This window comes from Ambystoma mexicanum, chromosome 5q (genome assembly GCF_040938575.1).
Source record: "Ambystoma mexicanum isolate Mex_15411 chromosome 5q, UKY_AmexF1_1, whole genome shotgun sequence".
Taxonomy (NCBI): domain Eukaryota; kingdom Metazoa; phylum Chordata; class Amphibia; order Caudata; family Ambystomatidae; genus Ambystoma; species Ambystoma mexicanum.
Genome location: NC_090933.1, coordinates 1,046,892,762 through 1,046,917,538, shown reverse-complemented (window position 1 = coordinate 1,046,917,538; position 24,777 = coordinate 1,046,892,762). Strand labels below are relative to the sequence as shown.

Here is a 24,777-nt window from a genome sequence, read left to right as displayed (position 1 = left end):
TTTGTCAGTGGGATGGGTACGGCTCCGAATATGCTCATTCTCAATTTAATCAAGCACAAATATGTCGAACAAAATCAAATCGTATACATAGCCTTTGTTGATTTCAACATAGCTTTTGATTCAGTTGACGGACAACTCCTTTTCTCGAAACTCCAACAATATGGCTGTCCTTCATCAATTTTCACTTTAATCAATATTGCATTCTAACACCTCGTTGCAAGTAAGACTCGCTTTAGATGGCCTATTGTCTGCCACGATTCCAACAGAATGAGGTTTAAAGCAGGGGTGTATTCTAGCCTCAACCCTATTTAACCTATTTTTGCTGGACATAGGCATCAAATTTAAAGATGCAATCGCTGACGCGCCGAAATTGGGCAACCAGAAGATCATTTGGCTTTTATATGCCGATGATCCAGTGTTATTATCGTGTACCCCCTGTGGGCTCCAAAATCTCTTGAATAAACTTCAAGAGTATGTCAACGAAAACAACTTGACTATCAATCTTGAAAAAAGACAAACAGTAACCTGCCACAAATTTGCCAAGAAAAAAACATCTAAACTTAACTGGTCCCTTCAAAACCAAGAGTTAACTATTGCCCAACAGTACAAATACTTGGGCCTTCTGTTTACTGAGTCATTGAACAATACCATATATACAGCAACCTTGGATGCGAAAAATCAATCACTAACATCACAAGCAAAAATCTTGCTGTACAGATATGGTAAATTCACGTCCGCCCACATAACCACGTTTTTCAACAAAAGGTTGTGCCAATAATTACCTATGGTGTGGAGACGGGGATACCCAAAACAAGATGATTTTGGGATATATATGAGTCAAATTTTTGGAAAGCTGTCTTGGGTCTCCCGAAATGTACTCCACTACCACTGAAGCGTCACAAATTGGGTACCATCTCAATCTGTAGTCAAGTCTTGTGGAAATTTTGTTTACTATACAGGAAATGCCTAATTAGTGCAACGTCCCCCAATGTTTTGGGTGTTCTTGCAAACTACTTGCTTACTTCTAGAGTGAAACTCCCCAAGAAATGTGTCGATTGTGTCTTAGATACTTTAACAAATGCTGACATCACTCTCGAAATTTTGCTGATGAACCCCACAAGGGCTAAATTAAAATTGTTTCGCTTTGATTGGATTTGTACTCGTAAACAATGTTTGGAATATGTGGATTGTGGTGCTATGATGTCATCTCACAAAAATTACGTTGCATGGAACCGTATTTGGTCAAATGTCCCTCCAATTTTGTAAGAACACATGCTACGCATCCGACTAAATTTATGTTTGATGAGGTAGATTTTGGGAAGGAGACTTTTGGTTCCTAAAGATCAAATATTTTGCCGTTATTGTAATGATCAGCAGCTAATTGAAACTCTATGTCACCTGGTGGTCGATTGTCCGGCCTTGAGTTTTACTCAGTAGAAACCTTTTAACAAATGTTGTAATTTCCTCTCTTTACGCACCAGTGAAGAAATATGGAGTTACTTGCTCACTAACACCAAAACTTCCATTCAAATCGCACCAGTGCAATTTGTTAAGGTTATCATTCCATCTCAGTGAAACTTGACTCATGCATATGTTGTGAACTAATCAGCAAATGTGCTGCTTTTTGTGAATAGTAAGTGCTTTCTAATGTTTTAATCTCTGTCCCTTGTAAAATGAACTTCGAATGTTTATTTTTCTTTTATTGTTCTTTTACTGTTTTTTGCTATGTTTGTAAAACTTTTGGTTGATTTTATCAGCCAACCAAAATAAAAAATAAAAAAAGATCAAAGAGAACTCTTTTTTTTTTTTCAAGATGATCCCATTATTTTTGTCTTGGTAGGGATCTTTTTTGAAAAAGTATTCATGCTGCTATCGCGTTGTTTAGCAAAAATTACTTACATCAATGCCATCAGCACGCCGTACGAATGCCCCTGGTACCAATTGCTACAATTGTGCTGCATCGCATATTATCCCATCCTTGCAGGCCATTGCCAGGCGGTACGACCAGCTGATACTGCCATTATTGCCGACATATTTCAGGTCTGCCACAGTTCACAAGAGCATTTCTCCAGAGCACAACTCATTTATATACTCATGAGAATAAAGGGTGCCCGATTTAAACAATGCATGCACAGCAGACAGATACATGATTGTGCCACATTAATGAACCAATCCCTCAGACAGTGTGCCACTTCACCAATAAAAAATAAATGCCAATTATGAATTGTATGCCAGTGGAAAGTACTCCTCTTTTTGATGTTTTGTACGGAGATGAAATGATGCCAGTTTGATCTGTTGTATCAGAAGATATAACGCAGATAATGGTTACAGTGTCACTGAAATATGAATTGACAGAAAATACCATGCAACTAGAATTGCTTTTATATGCCAGAGTGCTGCACCATATGTAGTTCCAATTCATATGAGTGCTGCTCAAAAATCTCGGGGTACTGTTAATACTCGTATGCATATTGTGCAAGCCTGCACTTGGTGAGGATCAATACTGATATGTCAATTTCCACATTGGAAAAAGTTTCACATTATTCGTTTTAGCATACATTCTATACCAGTTTCCACCCTGTTCGCAGGATAAACAGAGCCAGACAGAGGTCATGTCAGTTTCCACATTGCCATGCTAGTTTCACATTGCCCCTGTCTAAAAACATATTTGAATGCCAGTATTACATTGCCTCTAGAAAATGGCCATGCCAGTTTCAATATTCAATATCCTCCTTTGATACAGATAACCACAGCATCCTGATCTCACGGCTTTGTGACACCTTTGGAATTACAGGTCAGGCTCTGGATTGGTTAACCTCTTTTCTCTCTGACCGCCCATCCCCGGTTGTACTTGGTGCCTTGACTATCATGCTCTCAACCTGCGGCGTTCCCCAGGGTTCTAACCTATTGCCCAGGTTCTTCAACATCTATATGGCTCCCCTGGCACGTGTGATTGCCACTTTCACCTCTCATTGCCAGTGTTATGCGGATGACAAGCAACTATCCTTCAGACTCCCCTCAGCCACCTCCTCCTCACTCATACCTGACTGTCTGTCCGCTATTCAGTTATGGGGTGCTGCAAACGACATTTGTCTCAATGCCAGTAAAACTGAGTTTGCTCGCATTGGGACACCGGCTCCTGCTTTCCCCCTCTCACTCTGGCCAGCCTCCCTTGGCCCTGCGCCTACCCCCACTTGTGAGGCCAAAAACCTTGGGGTTATTTTGGACTCCACTCTCTCCTTCTCCTCTCACATTTCAAAAAAATTTAACTATCAACTACACCTCTTTAGAGGTACTCTACCTTTTCTCACTTTCCCTCAGTGGCTCACTGTCTCCAGAGCCCTAGTTCTCTCCAGGCTGGACTACTGCAACAGCCTCTTCCTCAACTTCCCTGCTTCCACCATGTGCCCTCTGCAACTCATACAGAACAGAACCGCAAAACTTAACCTTGGCCTCAAGCCCAAGGACCGCATCTCTCCGGTGCTGAAATCCCTACACTGGCTCCCCGTGGCTGCAAGGATCAAATTTAAGACTCTCTGCATTGTCCACAAGGCTTTCTGGGGCATGGTACCTACTTAGCTTCAACATTGCCTTCCTAAATACTGTACCTCTCGACCCCTCCGCTCATCTTCCTCCAACCTTCTGCGAGTGAGACGGTTCGCCAAGCAGAGATTTGGAGGGAGATTTCTTTCCTCAGTAGGGGCCTCCCTCTGAAATAACCTCCCTGCACCCCTCCGTCTTGAGCCCGAAATTCTCAAGTTCCGGAACCTCCTCAAAACCTTCCTCTTCTCCTCTTCCTTCTCGCCCACCATACCCTGCTAACCTAGCTCCATGCTCTTCTTTCTCTCCCTCATTCCCCTGGTGTACCTCAGTGTCTTACAGGTCCCAGGCACTCCTGCCAGTCCTTCTGCACTTGCTGCAATGCCCTGCACCCCACTGCACTTGAAATAAACCTGGAGAGCTTCTCTCCACAGTTCACCTGTCTCTACTGACTGGTGCACTTGGTTCGCTGCCCCTCCATTTCCCTCCCGCACTTGCACGGTCTGTATACAGCCCTGCTTGATGATCGTTTTGTCTGTTCTCCCTTGTCTTCACCCCTTAATGTGCACTTGAAAAAAACGCAGAATCGCCGACAGGCCTATTTACTGTATTTAAACTGTTAAATGTATCATATTCACTTAATCTGCCTGTGCAGACCGTTATCGTCTCAGAAATTCAAGGACTCTAAGCGACTGTTGTTTTTCCCCATGTTTCTTCCCTCCTTGAGCACTTTGAAACACTTGCCTGTGTATAGGCGCTATATTAATAAACATTACCATAGCATACCATAGCATTGCTGGGCCAGTTTTATTCTTACTATGCCAGTTTTACACTGCCTCCAATAAACTGGCATACCTGTTTCAATATGCCCATTTTGCATTGTGTTTACGTGCATATTGTCATGCCACTTTCTACATTGCCCCAAGACATTCCCCCTGCCACGTTCTTATTGGTCCTCCAGAAATCTTTTTGTTTCCGTTTTCTCCTTGGTATTTCATTTTACAATTATATTGTCAGATTCATCGTCCCCATACATTTTCCATGCCTGTTCCACATTGCCATGCCAGTTTAAACATTACGATGGAAGCTTTACATAAGCCCATTAAAAATGGCCATGCCAATCTACATATTCCTATTTCTCAATGATACCTGAAACTGACCTGTACTCACATGCCAGTTAGTGCCATCACATGGCTAAGCTTCCCACAAACAGGTGTAATTTAGTGCCATCATTTGGAAAGGTTACCTCACCACCTTAAACCCCATTCCAGAACAATCATTCATCCTACATCAAGTTAACCCCCTCTGCCCCACAACCATAATAGACCAGTTAATGCCATCATGAATTCAGGTTACCCTCCCAGAACCACATGTCAGTTATGGCTAACACGTAAGCAGTGTAGCCCACCCCCACATGCTCATTTTTGCCATTATACGACTAGGTTTCACCCCACCATTACCTTGCAGAGGGTGTCAACATATGACATGGATAACCCCGCCCCTACCATCTGCCATTTCGTGACATCATATGCCCAGGTTACCAACACCACATCCACCATCACATTCGGTATTGCCATCGTATGCCCAGATGACCCCTTATCTACCACATTTAATTTCAAACATGTGGCGGTGTTAGGTCCTCCAGCTTCAATACCACATGCCAGTTAGTGGCAACATATGCACAGGTTACCACCGCCACAGGGTGGAGCCTTGATGACAGGGAGATCTACCACCATCACGTGCATATCTCAGTGGGCATGAGTCCAGCTGGTTCTGGCATGCCGATCTTAGGCTTTGGGCCAGCTGGAAGAGCAGCAGCACTTTCGTTTTGTAGTGGGGCACCTTGCCATGCATGGTCCTGTGGCTCAGAAAAAAGCATCTTAAGGTAAATGGATTATTTTTTTGGCAACCAATGTAGTGACTTATAATCTCAGTTTATATGATGTTTTTCTTCAGGCCAAAAATAAGGCAGGTGTCACAGTTCTGACGCTCAGCTGTTTATGAAGTGTTTTGATCAGAAGGCCAGCATATATGTTATTCTTTAACCAATGCCACAAGGCGATGACTGGAAGAAGACACCTTGAAGAGTGAACATGCTTCAGAGGCCTCGTGTGTTGAAATGCTGATTGCATGAGAAGTCTATGTTAGGACACTGTGGCAGATCAGCCTCAGCATCCTTGCTGCCGCATGTGCCAGTATGTCATGATGTGTGATACAAAGAAACTCAAAGGGTACAGGGAAAGGCCTAGGAGATGACCGCGCACGACAATTAATGCAAGAAAGATATACAGGGCCTGATTCACAGAAGCGTTTTATAATGGTGCAATCCCATAGGCAAAAGTTCCAGTGGTGAGCATTTTTTCAAACAATTCTTTAATTAAACAAATTAACCAGATGCTTTTCATCTGAATGAAGGTACATTTGGGGAAGGTAATTATGTAAGAAAACACTAACCTGTATGAAACACAATTTTAATGAGGTCGTTGTCTCTGACATTTACAGAAGTTTGTTTGAATGTGTGCACACTGCAGTTCATGATTTCACTTGTCTTCTTTGCAGCTCTTCAACTTTGCTGTTACATGGACCACACAGGAAATTCCCCCACCAAAGTATCTCCACCAGGACCCAGAGACAGCAATACAACTGCACTGTGACCAGTGCCCACCTGGAACCTACGTGCTGAACCACTGCACAGCCAGGAGGAGGACTGAATGTGCCCCTTGCCCTGCCCACTATTACTCTGAGCACTGGCACTTCGGTGAGGAATGCCTCTACTGTGGCAATGTCTGCAAGGAGATGCAGTATGTGAAACAGGACTGCAACGGCACTCACAGTCAGGTCTGTGAGTGCATGAATGGGTGGTATCTGGACTTAGAATTCTGCTTGCAACACAGGAAATGTCCTTCTGGATTTGGTGTTTTGCTGCCAGGTATGTCTCAGTTTAATTTAGCAATGGCATTACTTAATATACCAAGAGTTACCCTGCAAAGCAACTACAACAATGCAGGGTGTCTTCTTAAGAAAACACTGATTGCAGCAATGATACATTTATTAGGCTAACTCCATATTTATGTCTCTTACCTTCCAAAACCACTTGGGTCTCTTTCTCAGTCTGGAATCATGTCTGCCTGTGGACGAGACCCACGTGGTCTTGAAAGCTAACAGACAGTGATAATAATTCATGGCTGGATGGATGTAATCAGATCTGTTTTGTTAGGATGGGCCCAAATACAACAATAAAGAGAAAAAACTTAATAACAGAGTAGTTCCAAGTGCACAAGAAAACCCAGATGTATTAAGATACAGGCCTCTGCTGGGAGAGCGTACAGAGGACAATCTCAAAATGGCGATAGGAACAACCAGGTGCTATGCAAGGAAAGTGTCATAGCTGTTGTCATAGTAATCATAAAAACCTCTGCTAACTCACTCAATTGGTTAGTTGAATATATAACATATATACCTATAGGTGAACCTTTTATTATTGGTTCTTTTACAACTAATAAATCCTCCGAGGTACATCCTTCTACAAATTATACATTTCAATCTAACATGCTATTGGTTGTCACTCTACTACAATAGTCGATAAGAAGAACATGGTGTGATTGGTCAGCTATTTGCTCATCCAGCCTTGGGCACTTTGATGCAGTGCCAAGGTATGTGGTGGGGAATGAGAAATGGGTGAGTCGCTATGATTCAGTTTAAAGAAGTTCCCAGGCTTGAGGCCTTATCTGCCAGTCTGTTTGTGAACTTGGCATACAGTCTCTGTGTCTGGATGTGCGAAGGAAGTGGCACGTGCCCTATCTAATTGGGCCTGGAATAGATGACAATTTTTCGATCATGTGGTAGAATACCACTGTTCAGAGCACAATTTCATCTATGTATTGAATATTCTGCTGTCTTAACGGGTGTGTGCTTTCTTTCGGCAGTCACTCAGGGTGCTGTGTATCCGTTCATTATGGGATCAATTGATATGGAAGCTACTTGCACCTGACATTCAAGGATATAGCTATTTCTCACTACTACCAATTGAAACTAATTAACTTTAATAATTGGATGTTGTGTGCTCTGGGAAATGTTATCTGGTGCAGTTTCAGCTTCTAAGCAGAACTCCCCTTAGTGCACTGACTTTGGTGTTTGGGCTCTTGTTGGAGCATCGTGAGGCCTGGAACTTTGTGTTAAGCAATTTTATGTCAGGATGCAGTATTTCAGAATGGAGGCCTGCAGATTTCGGTCTGAGTAAGGGTGGTACACCGGTTTGCTAGGCCCTGAAGACCCTCCGCATATGGAAACAAAGCATAATCACCACATGCTATTGATACGACAGACACAAGGTTCGATTTCCAAGTACTAGGGTTTAATGCAAAGCAAATATATTTTCTCAGTCGGCCGACTGCGTCTAACGTCTCGAAACGTGTGTCACCCAGACCTCGTGAGACGCAAGAGAGTGAACATTTTACAACAGTCCCATACATAAGAAAAAACAATCATGCAATCTCTTTGTGACACATCAAACCGCCCATAATGTATCTTCTTGAGCTAGAGTTCGGTGATTGACAATCATGACAATTATGACACACTTCTTACCCAATCTGTAGTACTCATTTTAGTAACAGTTGCAATTTTGCAGTAAGCAGTCATAGTTCTTTGTTAAGAAGAACACAAGGCACTTGTTCAGCGAGGATACTGTGTTCGTAGGAGAGACACATTCCAAAGCATGCTATCTACTGGTTTCTATTTGTGAACCAAGGGTCAGCCTGATCTGAGGAGAGCCCCAAAGGGGGGCCGCTGGGAAAGTATAATTCATGCTTTACCGGCCTGTTTCTACAGCTTCGGCGAGACCGGCTGGCACCTGGGCCACTGAGTAAGTGCCTCGCTGCTCGCCTTCAAGGACTTGTGAGGGTGGAAAACAATGTATTTCTGTACTGTTTGGTATTTCTGTCTGGGCCGGTCTCTCAACATGTAAAACTGTGGCCTTGCTCCGTGCATGGGCTTTCAAAATAAAATAAATTTCGCAAAGCGTTGAACAGAAAGGAAGGGAAAGAAAATGGCGGATGTTACAGCAAAAATGGATGCCCTCTGGTTATGCTGACGATTCCCTATTGGCGATGTAGAACATATGATGAGATTGGTTTTCGGCCAACATAATATACCTTCTATGCTTCTATGCTTTGGTAGGGTAGTTTCTAGACTTACAGGTTCTTTCTGCACCATGTTAGTGTTCTTTGTGTCTTGCATGCCACCATTCATTATTCCCTGCCCGTGTATGCTGCAACCTTTCCCTACCCACCCATCTCTGTACTACTTGTGTAATCCTATCTGGGTATTCTGCAACCTTTCCCCGCTTCTAGGAATGCAAACTACTTCCCGCCCTACTTGTTTCACACAAACTATTCTACTCTTTATGATGGCTGTAAGACCATTAGTGTTTTACTGAACGTTTCTCAGCTTGTACTTTTGTTCATGTTTGGGAGCGGGTGAGCCGTGGCCAGACCTTCTGCAACTCTCTTCTCCATTATCACATTTTGATTTCGGCATGATCTGGCAAACTGATTTTTGATGTTCTAATTTCTGAGCACCTTTGTAGGCAATGTTGTACTTGGGGGAAATCATAAGTAATGTGTCTGATCATTGAACTGTCGTTACTGTTTCTGATTTAAAGACTTGTGCAGGCACTAAGAAGCAGATTAATGGCAGCTTCCAGTCCAATGTTCATGTCATTGCAGATTAATGTTTTGGTCCACTCTAATATACAGGGAAGGTACATGCAACAACAGATCAGGACATCTGGTGGCCTGAAAGGAGGGATGACATCTATGTCATAAGAGGGTACTGTGATCCACTACTAGGCTTCCTAAATATGGACTGATGTTCACTCCTGCGTGTGGCTGGAGCTACTATGTAGCCTTACCCTGCAAGCTTCTGCTTGGAGTATTGTTTACCACTTGAGGTACATATTTACCCCTTTGTGTTTATTAGTTTAACTGATGGAAATGTAGGGAAATATTTATATTGACATGTAATTACCTATGACGGTAATACCATACTGCCAGTGTTACTCCGTAATTGCAATACTGCCAGGTGTACCACTAGCAAGAGCCCAAATCTCAGAAAGGTTCTAATTTACCACTCTTGGTACTTTTTACTCTAATCCTCCTCTGAGTAGATATATTTATTCAGCTTCCTTGTGCCCTGAGTTGCATGAATTATTCAATCCCTTTGGTTTATCTGTTAAGGTTTTAAAAGCTAAGCAAATCATATTGCCAGAATTCGGAGAATGACGCGAACCACAAACCTTAAAAAATGTCGATGTATTGAGTCCCATTTTCAAGATAAATGATTCTCTTGCCATAGAGTTCCTTTAAGCCTGTTCCAACTTACCAAAATATTCAGTGGTGTGCTTGAAGAGAATTCAAATCTCTTCAGATCATATCCTGCTTCAAATACCAAAGAGAGTGCATATTACTCCAACCTTCAAGACCCACACAGGTATTACCACCAGAGTGTGAAGGGGGGAGTGACTGAGCTGTTGGAGTCAGGAGAAGGAACATGCATGGTGCAGTAGCATGACAGAAAGGTTCAGAAGGGAAGAGTAGAGGCAGAGGAGGAGAAGAGGAGCTGTAAGGAAGGACATCTGTGATAGAAGGGGAAGTGCAGGTGAAGATGGTGAGGAGGAGCTGTAGGGATGAGGAGGAGAGCACATCAGAGGTAGAAGGAAGCGCAAGGCTGAAGGAGTAGAAGAGGAGCAGTAAGGAGGAGAGTGCATCAGAGTGAAAAAACTGGTGTGGAAGTGGAGGAGGTAAAATAGAGCAATAAGAAAGAGGAGGAGGGAAACGGTTCGAGAAGAAAGAGTGAGAAGGGGAAAGGGGAGGCACACTGGAATATAGGTAGGAATGAGTGGGAAGGGGAAGTAAGTTTAAAGACGAAGAGACAACACCACAGAGGGAAGGAATGGACGAAATTAGCAAGGAAGAAGGGAGTGTGGCATAATGTTGCTGGGTATTTTCACGGAAGACGTGACATTGTCTGACAACTTCTAGAAAGCCAAGAAAGAAGTGTAGGGCACTTAAACCCCAAAGACTATGAATGACTTTTAACCACCAAAAAGGCAGAGCCCAAGGGGGAGAGGGAACAACTGAGGACCAGGGTCCTGTAGAATAACCTGCCTTGCATCGGTTTTTCTTGACTTTCCACAAAGTGTCCCCAGGTAAACCTAATCCCTTAGCTTTCAGTTTGTTGTAATACAATAATGGGCCTCATTACTAGGTCGCCGGTCCAGAAACAATGGTACAGGTAAGCTTGCCGGTACCATTGTTTCCCGACCGGCAAACTACGAGTTCTGTGAGCGGGTGCCTTTCAGCCCGCCAGGTCTGACCTGGCAGGTGGAAATGCACCCGCTTGCAGGCCTTGATGGATACACCGGCACCATTCATGTATGGTGCCGGTGCATCCATCCTCCCCATTCCCATTGAGTCCAATGGGGAGAAAAATATTTCGCGGCCCGGCAATGAGGAATTACCTGTACCGCCGGGGCATTAATGCCTGGTAAATCCCCATTGCCGGGTGCCGAAAAAAAAAAGACTCTGGCGGCAGCCGTGCCGTTTTTACCGGCACGGCTACCGCGGACTCATAATGAGGCCCAATATCTTGAAATCAAGAACTTGGTGCCTCGGCAGTGACACCTTCTAGAGGGATGTTAACTCTTCCTCTGCCGGCATAAAGATGCCCCTTTGAGATGAATGGGCGCTTAATAACATGAAAGCACATTAAATAAACATGGATAATCATAGTTTCTAGAGTGGGTCTACATAGCTCTTCTGCAGTTACCAGGAATAGTATGACTCATTCTGCCCGTGGAGCCATAGAACCACTCAGTCTGATTGTCCTCCCAGTGACCAGGAACTGCGAGAAGCATTGCTGGGTGGATGCAAAGCCCTTCCTTCTTTTATAGAGAGAGAGCAATCAAATATGGTAGCCCACGTAGAAGAAACTAGAAAGACATCCAGCAGGATATTCCCAGGAATGCTGCTGTGCCAGAACCACAGTAACTTCCAATGTCAAATGGATCCTTCGGCAGTGAACAATCATGTGACAGGCAGGAAGATTGTGGTGTTCGTCCAAAACACAGTCCGCGTCATTACAGCATTTTGAAAGTTATGTCACTGAAAATTCTATCAAAGCTCGATATTGTTTGGAAGCCACTGACTCTACATCACAGGAGACTTCAGTACAGTATTTTCCCTCACAATGAAGAGCAGAATCTCACCCACCCGTCCGTGCATAAAAGCGTCTCACGTTCATTCTCTCCAATTCAGAATTCTGACATTTATCTCCATTCACAGGTTTGACAGCCTTTTCCATAGGAGATGTCACTGACATAAATTAACTTCTCCAACGGAGAAAGGTGAGGAACATATTGACCAGCCCCGATACTTGGAAAGGAACAACCTCTCTGATTCAGGGCAAGTACAATGGGGCAACTTAGCTAAGGGCCTAATTCACAGAAGCGTTTTATAATGGCAAAACCCCATTGGAAAACGTTCTATGAATCAGGGACAAAGTGTTTATGTGCCCGATCAACCTAATCAGGGGCAACCCATCCCTCATTCAGGAATGATCATTATGAAGTCCTCGGAGGGTGGTCATCTTACATCCCTCATCGGGAATTTGGAGAACAGAGCTCACATAGCAACATTTTTGGGGATTCCCAAGGTGGGCAGCTCAACTTTGCATAAAGTGATACTTTAAAAGTCTGCTTTTTAAGATACACAAATATTAACTTTATCTCCGCCTAATAACCTTTGATGCTGGGCCAATAGGAGAGATCATTAAAGTTAAACACTGGCTACCAGGAATTGTGTGAAACTGGCAGTCACACGTTTGAGTTTTTCAAGTTCACCAAATTGAGTGGCATTTCATTAGGCAACAAAAAAGCACCTATTTCCACCACTTGCCAGTGGCAGAGAAATCTGCGGTACTGTGGTCTCCTAATTATAACTGGTGTTGCTGGGAAGTTATGTGATATGATATTCATAACGCGCCTGTACACAAGTGTTTCTAGACGCCATGGACAGCCACATCCTCTGCAGTTGACTGTTTTAAATGTCTTAAACGTGGGAACGTGGTAGGATGTGTAATATAATATTTTGATGGGACTGTGTATCAGAGCTTTGCCAGAAGAAGCATAAAAGAGCCCTTGGGCCAGTCGTGCACATCTCAAGCCCTGACGGCACCTACATACCTATTGGGTTGCAGCAAGGTGACCAATGAGGATGATGGAATTGATTTGCCTTTCGTATCCATTGAATGCTAATTTATCTCATGAATAGTCATGATGGATATCTTGAAGACACGACCATTTTGTGACCCTCGAGGACCAGAGTTGTGCATCTCTGTCTTAAGCAATTATGAGTCCTTTTAAAAGTGTACATTGAAGCATGTTCAAAGACCTCGAAGCATTTCTGAGATTTGATCTCTATGTGGTTTTGGAATGTGAGTATAGTTTCTTCTTGAGGGACATGATTCTCATAAAAGCTCAACCAGACAAAGGCCTAAAATGAACTGGCAATTGAAAACAGATACCATAACACAGCTGAGACTTTCAATTCTCCTTCTTGTTTTTTGGCGGTGTAATTTTGGCTTTGATTCTGTCCTGTAGTTCTCTCCTCTACCATGTTTTTTGCAAATGCCCCTGCTTGTGGTTTCTTTTAATGCCATTGGATGGACTTGACAGGGGTTACTAGCATGTCCACTCACAATCCCATATGCATGCACAATCAGGTATACGAAGCAGGCACATATGATACACTTATGGCCATCTCCTGAATTGCTTCATTTCAAATATTTGCGACAAAGGCACATAGATTTCTGCATCAAGGAAATGGAGCTTTCAAAGGAGAAGCTGGCTAAACGTCTGCGGACTAGAAGGTCTGGTAGGGCCTTGACCTAGATTTCATGCAGACGACATTGAAATTCATAACTGTTGGATAACAGGCAACAGGTCTACTGTACAAAAGCATGACGTCACTTTGAGGCCTTGTAGTAAAAAGGGAGCAGGATTATAGCCACAACTTTGTTTCCTTTCGATCCTGAATGCTTCGATTGAAAGATATCATTGTCATGATGACCAGTATTTCTCACATTTCCGCAGGCAGGCAATTGAAAGTAAGATATGAGGAAATAATATAAAGCCTGACATACCTTTTTATTAATGAGCTATGCTTTCTAGGTTAGTGATGAGCAAATCAAATTCAGGGAGGGGAAAAAAGGAAGTGTCGGTAGAACAGCAAAAGCTCATTTGTTGATCAAACGTGGTGTTTGTTTGATCAATTGATTGATTGTAGTTGTAGGATGAAGGGATTAGAATCCTTCCCAAACTTTGCGAGAGGTCGTATTTTATGTTTCTAATTCATGACCTAATACAATTAATTGTTGAATAGCCCATTCATGGTATGCGGTGGTCACCAAGAACAGTCTTCCAATAGGAGCACAATAGCTCGTTGCATCAGAACCCTTTGGGAAATGATTGAAGCCTTTTAATGTGGGCAAAACCTAATGTACACAGGACTATAACACCCCCAGTCAGTGACACCCAATATCAGATAATCACTTTGAAGTTGCAGTCTCCCTGATTGAATGCAACACTCCTCACCCTTCGTAACATCATTTTAAAATGCATGCTTAGGACCTTTGCAAATATTTGGGAAATATTAAAGGAAAGGTTTGCACCTGACCTAATCTTTACATATGGGTATGTACACCAGGAGAGCCTAGAATTCAGTCACATCCATCTGCTAATTGCCATGCTTGCAGAGGACCTTTCAATTATTTCAGAGAAACACTTGAGTACAGAAACTCGACCACAATATCTCCTCCACCCCTTTATCATAAATTACAGGAAACCGGTAAGGAACTAATATAGTCTTACAGACTGAGGGAGGGGTACTTATCATGGGTTAATGGAGAAGGGTCATTACCCCCAAGCAATAAGGACCACTCCCCATGTCTACAAGGTTATATATACATGGTGGCAGTAGCAATACATATTTTGGAGTTTCCTCCACCACCTCACTCGCTACCTGCAGTGTTCCCCAGGGCTCTATTTTATCGCCATGGCTCTTCAATATGTACCTCGCCCCTCTTGCCCACCTGATATCCTAATTTACAGTGTTATGCTGATGACACACAGCTGTCATACAAACTTCCCTCTACTACCTCCTCTTCCTCCTCTCTCATTCCCGATGGTCTGACTGCTATTCCGGCATGGTGTGCGGCTAATGATATCTGTTTTAATGCCAGTAAGATTGAGATCCTTCTTATCGGGACACTTGCGTCCTGTCTCCCTACTGCCCTCTGGCCGCTCTCCTTGGGCCCTCTATGCTCACCATCCAGTGAGTCCAAAAATCTCAGAGTCATCTTCGACTCCTCTCTCTCCTTCACACCTCACATCTTGGGCCTTGCCAAGAAGGCCCACTTTCATCTTTACCTCCTTAGAGGCATTCTCCCTTTCCTAACCTTTCCCCAGAAGCTCAGTGTCTCCAGAGCTCTCGTCCTCTCCATGCTGGGCTACTGCAACAGCCTCTTCCCCAATCTGCCTCTTTCCTCCCTCCGTCCCCTTCAACTAATGCAGAATAGGGCTGCAAGACTTACACTTGGCCTTAAGCCCAGGGACCACATCTCTCCAGCCCTAAAATCGCTCCACTGGCTCCCGGTAGCCGCAAGGATCATATTCAAGACCCTCTCCATCATCCACAAGGCTTTTTGGTGCCTAGGACCCTGCTTCCTCCAACACTCTCTCCCTAAATAACCCCCTGCTCTAGCCCTCCAATCTTTGGGCTCAAACTCTATGTTGATCAAATACTTCTCGAAGCAGAGAGTGTAAGATAGGTCTCTCTCCTCGGCTGGCACCTCCCTTTCGAACAGCCTGCCTTCTCCTCTCAGACTCAGACATATTGGAGATAGTTTGCCTAAAGACATCTTCCATTTTATCATGTTGTAAGGGTGAGGCGACGATCATGCCCCGCCTATCATCCTGAAGAATGTCGGAATAATGCTAGGCTACTTCTGAAGCTCCCCATGCCGTTCGAAACACATGTAGACATTGTTAATAAGCTGTTGTTTGCTATTTAACAGATCAACACACTTGTAATTTATATAGGTGTGAAGCATTGAAGCATTGTGTTGTTGTGTGAAAAGGATTTTATGTATTCAATAATCCATATGACTGTAGAGTTTACATTAGATGTGTGACAGTGAGTATGTGTATGTATGGTGGAATAATTGGATGATGTCAAATGTATGGGACCATATGTGGTTTGTATAAGTGAATAGCACTGGATTTGTCCCTTCCTTCCCAGCCAGCCCCGGTAGGCTCCTACCTTTTTGCGCTCCCTCTAGGGCTCTGGCTGGTATTCAGAGTCTATCTTCTTCACTCCGAATTCATTGTGCTGTCTGTTTCAGCGGCATGGTTTCTTTAGCTGCCAGCTGTGGTTCACTCACTTCCAGTAGTGAATGTGCCTTGCCTGTTTCTATTTGGCACACTTCTGCATTCTGCCTACAGTGGTGCAAAGGGACTTGGCAATTGCACCAGTGAGTGAAGCGAAACTCTGATAAGCTCCTCCTCCGCCTTCCTGCTCGGCTGCACAGTACCGCACTGCACAGCTTTTGCTGACCCGCTTGTCATCACTCGTGAAGCGGGAAAATCTGACTATGCCTACCGTCCCGAAAGACCCCCAGCCCCAATCGGAAGAAGCACCAACGACAATATGGCTGCTGATCACATGAGCTCACATCAATTCCCACTGCCCCCATGATGGATAACTACCATGAAAGGTACCTTGTCAGCAGGTCGTACAACCCTGCAATAATACAACCCTTACCTAGAGTGGATGAAGATACACAAGATGGAGCTGGATACAGCTACATGGACAGACTCGACTAAAGCACTAAGAAGCCATGCCTCAAGTCGTTAGAGATATCACAACGACATAGCTATGTCAGACATGAAGAACACGTGTAATCCGCACATCCGGGACACTCACACACCCAACTACATGAAGAACACATGCGTACAGCTCTATGTGTTAGAGGACAGACACATATACATACTATCTGCACATTTATTATTTTGCCATTAGGCTCATCGCAGCAACGTAGGAACGCAAGAGCTTGTGTATATGCTTGCAGACGCTCACATGCAAATAAACCCATGGTATGGCAGTAGCACTCCAGTGACCTGGCAGTCATGACGCACTAACCTATGGACCCTATGGAAGGCACGTATTAGAAGCTAGACTATGGCTTAGGAAATCTAGCAGGCCATGATAATTTCACATAAATCTCAAGCCTCACATGATGCTGTGCAAGCAGAACTACCGCGGCAGGGACAAGGGTACTGCCAAGGCCACAATGTTGGAAGCGACATTCCACACACTGAACCAAAGTGACACCAGCTGCAGCACAGGATATTCCATGCACATACAAATTAATTTGAAGCAATTTAGCTCACAAGCGTGGTCTCCAAACACATGACCCAGCCGAGGTGATACTGGGCCAAGGCTGGGAAGGAACAGCCGTCCCACGACCAGATATTGGTCTGCAACAAAAGCGCGACTCTCCAGCTACACTTGTACAATGAGAATGGAACGCTCTCATGGCATTAGTCTTCTACACACCATTGTAAGCGCTGACACATAGTTGCGCCTTGCTGATACATAGTATACATGTATTTCAATCAGGTGTCTCGCGGGCTGGGAACAGAGTTTGTTCCAGGCTTGCGGGGCCCGTGGCTTGACCAATCAGAACCCTTGGGTCTATGGGCAGATAGTGGGGGCTACTGACCAACCACAGGGCTTGTTCACTGTAACATTTTCAGAGTATCAACTTTCGGGGATGATCCAAGCACACCACCTGAAACAGTATTGTCCAATAACCTTATTCTTCTATAGGTTCCCATATGGGGACTACTACTCAGTGACATATCCTAAGTGATAATAAGTTTTGGAAAAGGGCCTAGCGAGTGATGCAAAATGTGACATCACAAGGTATGAAAATTGGCCTGAGAGCCAGAGTTCGCTGAGAGGTGAATGGACTTCTCTCCACACATATTATCCCTGTGTGTTTGTTGGCTGTAATAAACTGCAGTGACACCTTCCTACTTGTGTGGACCTCAAGTTCTTTGGGACAAGGAAAGGAGTTAGGACCCTCTGTGAGCTGGGTGTCTGCGGGCTCCTAGCACGGCTCTGCCTGCCTGTGGGTCCCCCTAACACTCGCCTGTCTGCTTCCTTCAAAGCTCTCCATCCTCATCCCCGGCAAAAAGGTTTCCAGCTTGCTTTTCTTTTCGGCATTCATTTTCCTGTGGACTCTCTGCTTTGGTCTGCTTTCACTATTTCTCCACTCCAGACAACTACCACAGCTGCTACTGCCTCTACACCCCGAGTCTCACCCCTGGTGTGGTCCCTTTTCCATTCTTATGAGACGCATGGTTTCAATGATAGGAAAAATACTAGACCATTTCTTGGTGTTCTTATGTCTTCCTTGTCCCTCTCCTCGTCCCAGTTATTGTACCATTGTTTATCATTATAATTATAATTGTTTATTTATAACGCACTTAATACCCAGAGGTTTCTAAGCATGGACCTGGGACCGAACATGTGTTGCTGCGAGTCGTCTTACTTCCAAGATGAGCTTGCTGCCCATGAGCTATCCTCCCGAGCCTCCATGATCTTTGGCGCTCTTTCTCGCCGCAGTACTATCCATATATTTTATAGGGGTCCTCTTGCAGAAATACATAGGATTATTTACTATATGAGGATTTGGAATAGGGAAAGTTGTGGCAACCTTTAAGAAACACCTTGGTTTGGTTATGGGAGTGGTGTTTCCTCTCTTAACAAAAGGGAAAAGATCCACGGACTTGTCACACAACATAACAAGTTCCTTCCACTGTAAGGGGTGACCTCTCTGCACTCTAAAACAACCTACTTGTTATAAACAAGTGAATGCACGTTGTCATTAAGCCACGTTTATTTTCACAACAGAAATTGGGAGAGAGGCTAGACAACTCCTTGGAGTGAAACTAACCTGAGTCGCTCCTCAACCACAGAACAGATACAGTATATAAACATTTTCAGAACACTTAGCACACTCCTACATTTCCCTCATGTTGCCTTACAAGTAATTTCCCAAAATACAGATGGGTTGGCCCTATACAAGGAAATCTAATCCCCACCATCCCATTGGCTGTCTTTCACTGTAGCACCATTCCCTTGAACATACAATGTTCATGACATTGCAGATACCAGCCCAACCCTCTTCTTTAGTTTCCCCCTGCAATACACACATTCCTAACATGGTATAAAATGCATTTTAGAGCAGCTTTCTACTTGGTCACAGACCTGCAGTGCTAAATCTGACATGCATGGTTTATGCATGGAAACTGTTTTACGAGGCTAGAGAGTTTAGCAAATATTTCCTTTAAGTGGTGACTAACTCATTTCTCCACACACTTTTGACACTCCGGATATTTATTCTTGGCGTTTCTCTCACCTTTCCATCGTGCACAGCCATTTCAATTCACTTCATTTGGCCTCTGTTACCATTATAATCTTGTTAACCTACTAATAGGCCCACGGTCATTTCTGTTCTCAGTCACCCTGTTACAAATTTAGCCAGTTGCCCCAGATTGGCAGTACCAGGTGTCCGACGCTTTTCGACCACTGCTTAACAGTTTCCGAGCAGAAAAACCATGGGCCATCCCTGTGGTTTTAGCCGTCACCCTGCCAACCTCGTATGTTCAAGACTCCCTTATGTAAAAACATTTATGTTTTTAAATCTCATTGGACAATGTGTTTCCACATTGCATTCAAACTATTTTATGCTGCTACATGTATGCAAATTAAAAATGCATCACACTAGACACCAAAATAACACTAAAAGTAACCCTTAACAAACCTCTGTTAGCTATTCTAAATACATGCAAACTGTAACATTGTGATAATGTTGCATCTATTTTTAATGTTAATTTGGTGCATGTATTGTAAATATTTCTTTCCTTTTGGAAATAAATCTCTCTGCCACAACACCAGTGAGGAATTGTCTTGTTTAATAAAATTAGTGTCTTGAAATCGCATTGTTGTATCTCTGTCTGCTTTCGAAGACAGAATCTTTAGAATGAAGTTAATACCAGTAGTTATTTACTAAATTCCATATATTTCTGATTGGGTTAGAAGTCAATAACGATTTTGTTGTGCTAATTGCAAATTACTTATACAATGCTTAAAGTCTAGTCCAATTATGTGGTTCTTAGTGGACTCTACAGGGTGTTAAATATGAATAACATTCAACTGACAGTGGAAAAGGAAATGAGCACATCACCTCGACATGCAAGCATGAGTTTGAGAGAAGGTTGCCAAACAAGGAGGCACTTTTAGTGATCCAGCAGAGAGATGAAAAGCTGAAAGAGAACCCAAGTGTGAGGCAAAGGGAGAAATTGACTAGAAAACCTGAGGAAGATGTCCTTGCTTGGACTCCAGCTTCCATTTTACGGCTCCGAGGTTGTTCTGGAGCTGAAGCACGAGCGAAACCAGGAAGATTTCTCATTCAGGCACATCTTAAGAAATGTGCAAGAGCCGGATCCTGCAGCTTGCCATGCATGTGATCAAGAAACGTTTCAAGATTGTGAGTCAAAGGGTAATCACCAACTTTGGGGAGTGCCAGTGATGCAACCCCCAACAGTTTCTTATTTTCCCAGGAACTTTAGCTCGCTCCCCTATCTTCTCTGGCCTGCAGGGCGTGGATTACACATATTACTTGCATTCTACCCTCCAAACACTATACGGGCTTCTCAGTGGGTCAAAGCACCCCATATTTCAATGTATGGTATCTTTGTTTGAATGCAACTTGCCTTGTTTACCCACAACCTCTAAGAGCAGGGTGGAAAGGCATTCATTCATTAACCCTATGATCACAGCGGATCGAAAAAAGGAATTACCGAGAGGTAATACAATGCTCCCTAAACACAAACCCATAAAAACTGGTGTCATTTAACACTGGAGTGGTTACTGATTATGTATTTATTAATTTATAGGATATTTGCAGAGGATTAAATATTATCCTGATTACTTTGGCATTAAGTCTGCAATGCAACCCCTTCAAATGTATCCTTTGTAACAAGAGGTCGTCCTGTCTACTAAGTAGCATCTGGAAAACATCTATAGCATACAGGGTCCCATTTTCTACTCCGCTAGCCTTCTCTCCAATCTGAGATATTGCTGTCAAACAATGCATTTTGTTTATCAACTCACACCATTGCTTTTTTTTTTGGGTGACCCGCCGGCAGATGAGAGCATCCCAATCGCCACGGTCTATGCTCACACTGCATTCTATGTGCTGGGGCACAGCACCCATAGATCGAGGAACTTCATTTATGCCCCCTGTTGGGTTGCGTGCATTTTGCATGTCCACCTGCTTGCCTTTTCAAGAGGCATAAGAGAGTTTCACGGACCATAATGGTCTGACCCACAGGTGTGGGAAACACACCCAGGCCAGGAAAGCTAAGTCAGGGTTTTCCCGATGAAGAGTCCCAAATTGTGGCTGGTGCATGGCTGATGCTGAAAGAGCATGCACAGCTCTGTGTATGCTCTCTGCGGGTGACCTTACACTGTGTAATGGCACACTTTAGCCCACGTTGCAAAATGTAACTCCTGGCCACACAACCTAATCTATTTGGTGATGGTAAAAATAAACAAAAAACGTATATAGTGTGAAAATCCTGTTACTGTGAAAAAGGCTATACATTCCTTCAGTATTTTTATATGTCTCGGGAGGACAGCTCAGGGACCACATGCTCGCCTTGGAAGCAAGACGGCACAGAGCAGCACATATTCGATCCCCTGGTCCGCGCTTAGAAACTCCTGGGCATTAAGCACGTTATAAATAACCTATCATATCATGTACACACAACTTTATTTAGCTCAGTGTGTGTTAGCCCGGGGGCTATGTATAATAAAGGGCGCACACCACCTTATCATCAATACGTCTTCTTTATGCTCGATACAACAGGATACTACTGCCTCCTTCCTGCACCCTCCTCCTACTTCCTTCGTCACGTCCTCTACTGACGTGCAAAGGGGAAGTCTAGTCTTAAAGGGGCATAGCCCTGTAACAACACCCCCAGACAAATGTCCTTGAGAGTGATTAAACATGGGAACTCAACAACTTGGGTTTAACATCTTCAACTAGTCTTGGTGGCCTCTTGATGATTCTGTATGGGCGTCCTTGTAGCTCTTGAGTTGAGCCGCCATCAGTATTGCCAGGTGGGTCCAACTGATGTAGAACCTCGGGTTCAAGGGGGACCCACTCCTCGTCTTGGGCATTGTCCCAATCAGGGTCCGGATCGGGAGGCGGAAGTATCTCATCCTCTCCTCTGTTGGCAAGCACCATCAGGCACCGAGGGAGCAGGAGCCCCTGAAGACTGCTGGAGTAGTACACCGCCGCGTGGGAGAGAAGCAGGAGCTTCTCCCCACACTATTGAGGTAGGCCCCTGGGCTCCCCTTCACCTGCACTGAAACTTTGCAGTATCAAATTTACGAGCGCTACTTTAATGCGCACTGACCATCCTGCTGACAGAAATCCCCAACAGCTGCCATAACGCTCACTCTTCAGCATTACTTTTGATACCCTGAATTCACTGCATTCAACGCGAAGCCGCGTCCGCCATTCCAAGATGGCCCCCTGACCTACGTAGCTTGCCTACTTCCATGCATAGGCATCCCCAGGCTGCTGATCTGCCTGATTGGCCCATTTGCCTTCTTATCCAGCCAATCCCTAAGCCGGTAGGCGTAGCCAGCCTCCAGCAACAAGGCTTGCACTAAGGCCTCTTACCTGTCCCAGCCTGTCCATGCCTTCCCAGCCGTCAGCCGGTTACTCTGCTCGCCGGAACTCACCACAAGGTACTTTTTAACTGTTACTCTCTAAGAGAGTGTGGCTAATTAGCACAACGTAGCAAACAATCGGGCCCCTTGCATTAGCATGCCCTCCTATGCATATACCTGTCAGCACTTTGCCTAATGCGCTATACCTTACATGTACAACTAAAATGTCATTTATTTGCATGCTGATGATACTCAAAGTTACAGCAGTTGACTGCCTCACTAGTGCTGCCTACACTAAAACTGTAGATGGATACAAGCATTCAGCATGTCCCTGTTATAACCTAAGAGTGTTCCCTGCCTCCTAGACTGTAACATTACTCTGGTGTTAGCACAATGCAGGTATAGCATGAGAGTATCTGTGGCCCCTGTATCAGAACTGTACCTGTATTTCAGCATAGAGCACCCCCTGAATACAGTATTATAAGTCACTCTGTCTCTTTTAAATGGTCCCTGCACCCAGATGCTAGCACATAACATAATTTAGTCTCGAGGGTCTCAGGACCTCTGCACTAAAATCGAATCTAGATGTTAGCATATCCATGTTTAGTATGTTAGAATTTTCTTTGCATTCTACACTACAACTGTACTAGAAGTTAGCACATAGCATATTATAGTCATAAGTGTTTCTGGCTTCCCTCACTAAAATCAAATCTAGATGTTAGCATATCCAGGTTTAGTATGTTAGAATTTTCTTTGCATTCTACACTACAAATGTACTAGAAGTTAGCACATAGCATATTCTAGTCATACGTGTTTCTGGCTTCCCTCACTAAAATCAAATCTAGATGTTAGCATATCCAGGTTTAGTATGTTAGAATTTTCTTTGCATTCTACACTACAACTGTACTAGAAGTTAGCACATAGCATATTATAGTGATAAGTGTTTCTGGCTTCCCTCACTAAAATCAAATCTAGATGTTAGCATATCCAGGTTTAGTATCTTAGAATGTTTTTCTCTGCATTCTGCACTACAACTGTACTAGAACTTAGCACATAGCATATTCTAGTCATAAGTGTTTGTGGCTTCCCTCATTAAAATCGAATCTAGATGTTAGTACATCCAGGTTTAGTATCTTAGAATTCTCTCTGCATTTTATACCATAACTGTACTTGATGTTAGCACATAACATATGCAATTGCTAGTGTGTGTTTCTGGCCCTGTGCATGAAAATTGACTTCAGATACTAATACACAGCACCCCTAGGTATAGAACAGAATTATACCCCTGCCATCCATAACGGAAACAATATTTCGATGTTAGTGCATAATATGCTCCTACCATAGCCTAAAAATGTCCCTTGCCTGCCCTATCAAATTAACTCAGACCTTGCTCCTTAGCCTTGTTATCCAGACTATTATGGCCCTTGCTATTAATACAAGCCCTCCGAAGGATAGAAACTTGAGACTTAGGTCTAGACTGCCCAGCATCAAAGAACCTAAAAGAAACCTCCCCAACAATGCTAATAGACGTACCATTACCCAACCTAAAAACTCTCCTGTGACATCTACGCAGACTACCTATACCTGCGCTCGAAACCCGACCAAGATTCATACATCCAAAATACCTTCTCACATAAAACCACCCTAACAGCCAAACCCAACAGTACTTTAACGCTAATAGGGTCCCTCATCAATTCTAGATCAATGGTAGCCCATGCTACTGAAATTGCAGACATCCTAAATAATGACAACCTAGATCTACTGACCATAACCGAGACTTGGCTACATGAGGCAGCAAGGTCGACCCTAATGCTAGCGGTGCCTGACAGCTACCAAATCCTAAGAGCAGACCGACCGAATGCCAGAGGTGGTGGCCTAGCCATCATCTTCAAAACGACCCTTCCTATTAGACTTGCCACATCAGCTCCCTACTCATCCTGTGAAATACTCACAGCCAAATTGCCCCTTTCCAACAACCGTACTCTATCTATCCACCTGATATATAGACCCCCTGGGCCAGTAGGCCCATTTGAAGACGCCTTAACTAGTCTCATAGCCAACAATACAAAAGACCACTCGCAAACTCTACTGATGGGAGATTTTAATCTAGGCTTTAATGATACTGACAACAAACATGCTGAATCAATTGCAGCTTTGCTAAAAGACCACGGTCTTACTCAAAAAGTCCTCTCCCCAACCCACATTAAAGGCAGGACCCTCGACTGGGTATCTGAGCTAAACTGTAACATTAACATCACTGACATTGTCCCACAACCATGGACAGATCATTACTTAATAACCTTCTCCGCCACACTAGATCTTCTCAGCCCTAAGACCAACAACATGGCACCTCCTCTCCCGGCCAGAAGCA

The 24,777-nt window shown here is 43.9% G+C and overlaps 1 protein-coding gene across 1 annotated transcript in view; it reads left to right on the top strand.

Moving 5' to 3' along the window:
* The window catches only part of TNFRSF11B (TNF receptor superfamily member 11b), a 97,690-nt gene that overhangs the window by 44,501 nt on the left and 28,412 nt on the right, over window positions 1–24,777 (top strand). Inside the window, exon 2 of the mRNA XM_069621544.1 lies at window positions 6,100–6,469. Coding sequence (XP_069477645.1) covers window positions 6,100–6,469 — 370 coding nt within the window. The remainder of the gene's footprint in view (window positions 1–6,099; window positions 6,470–24,777) is intronic.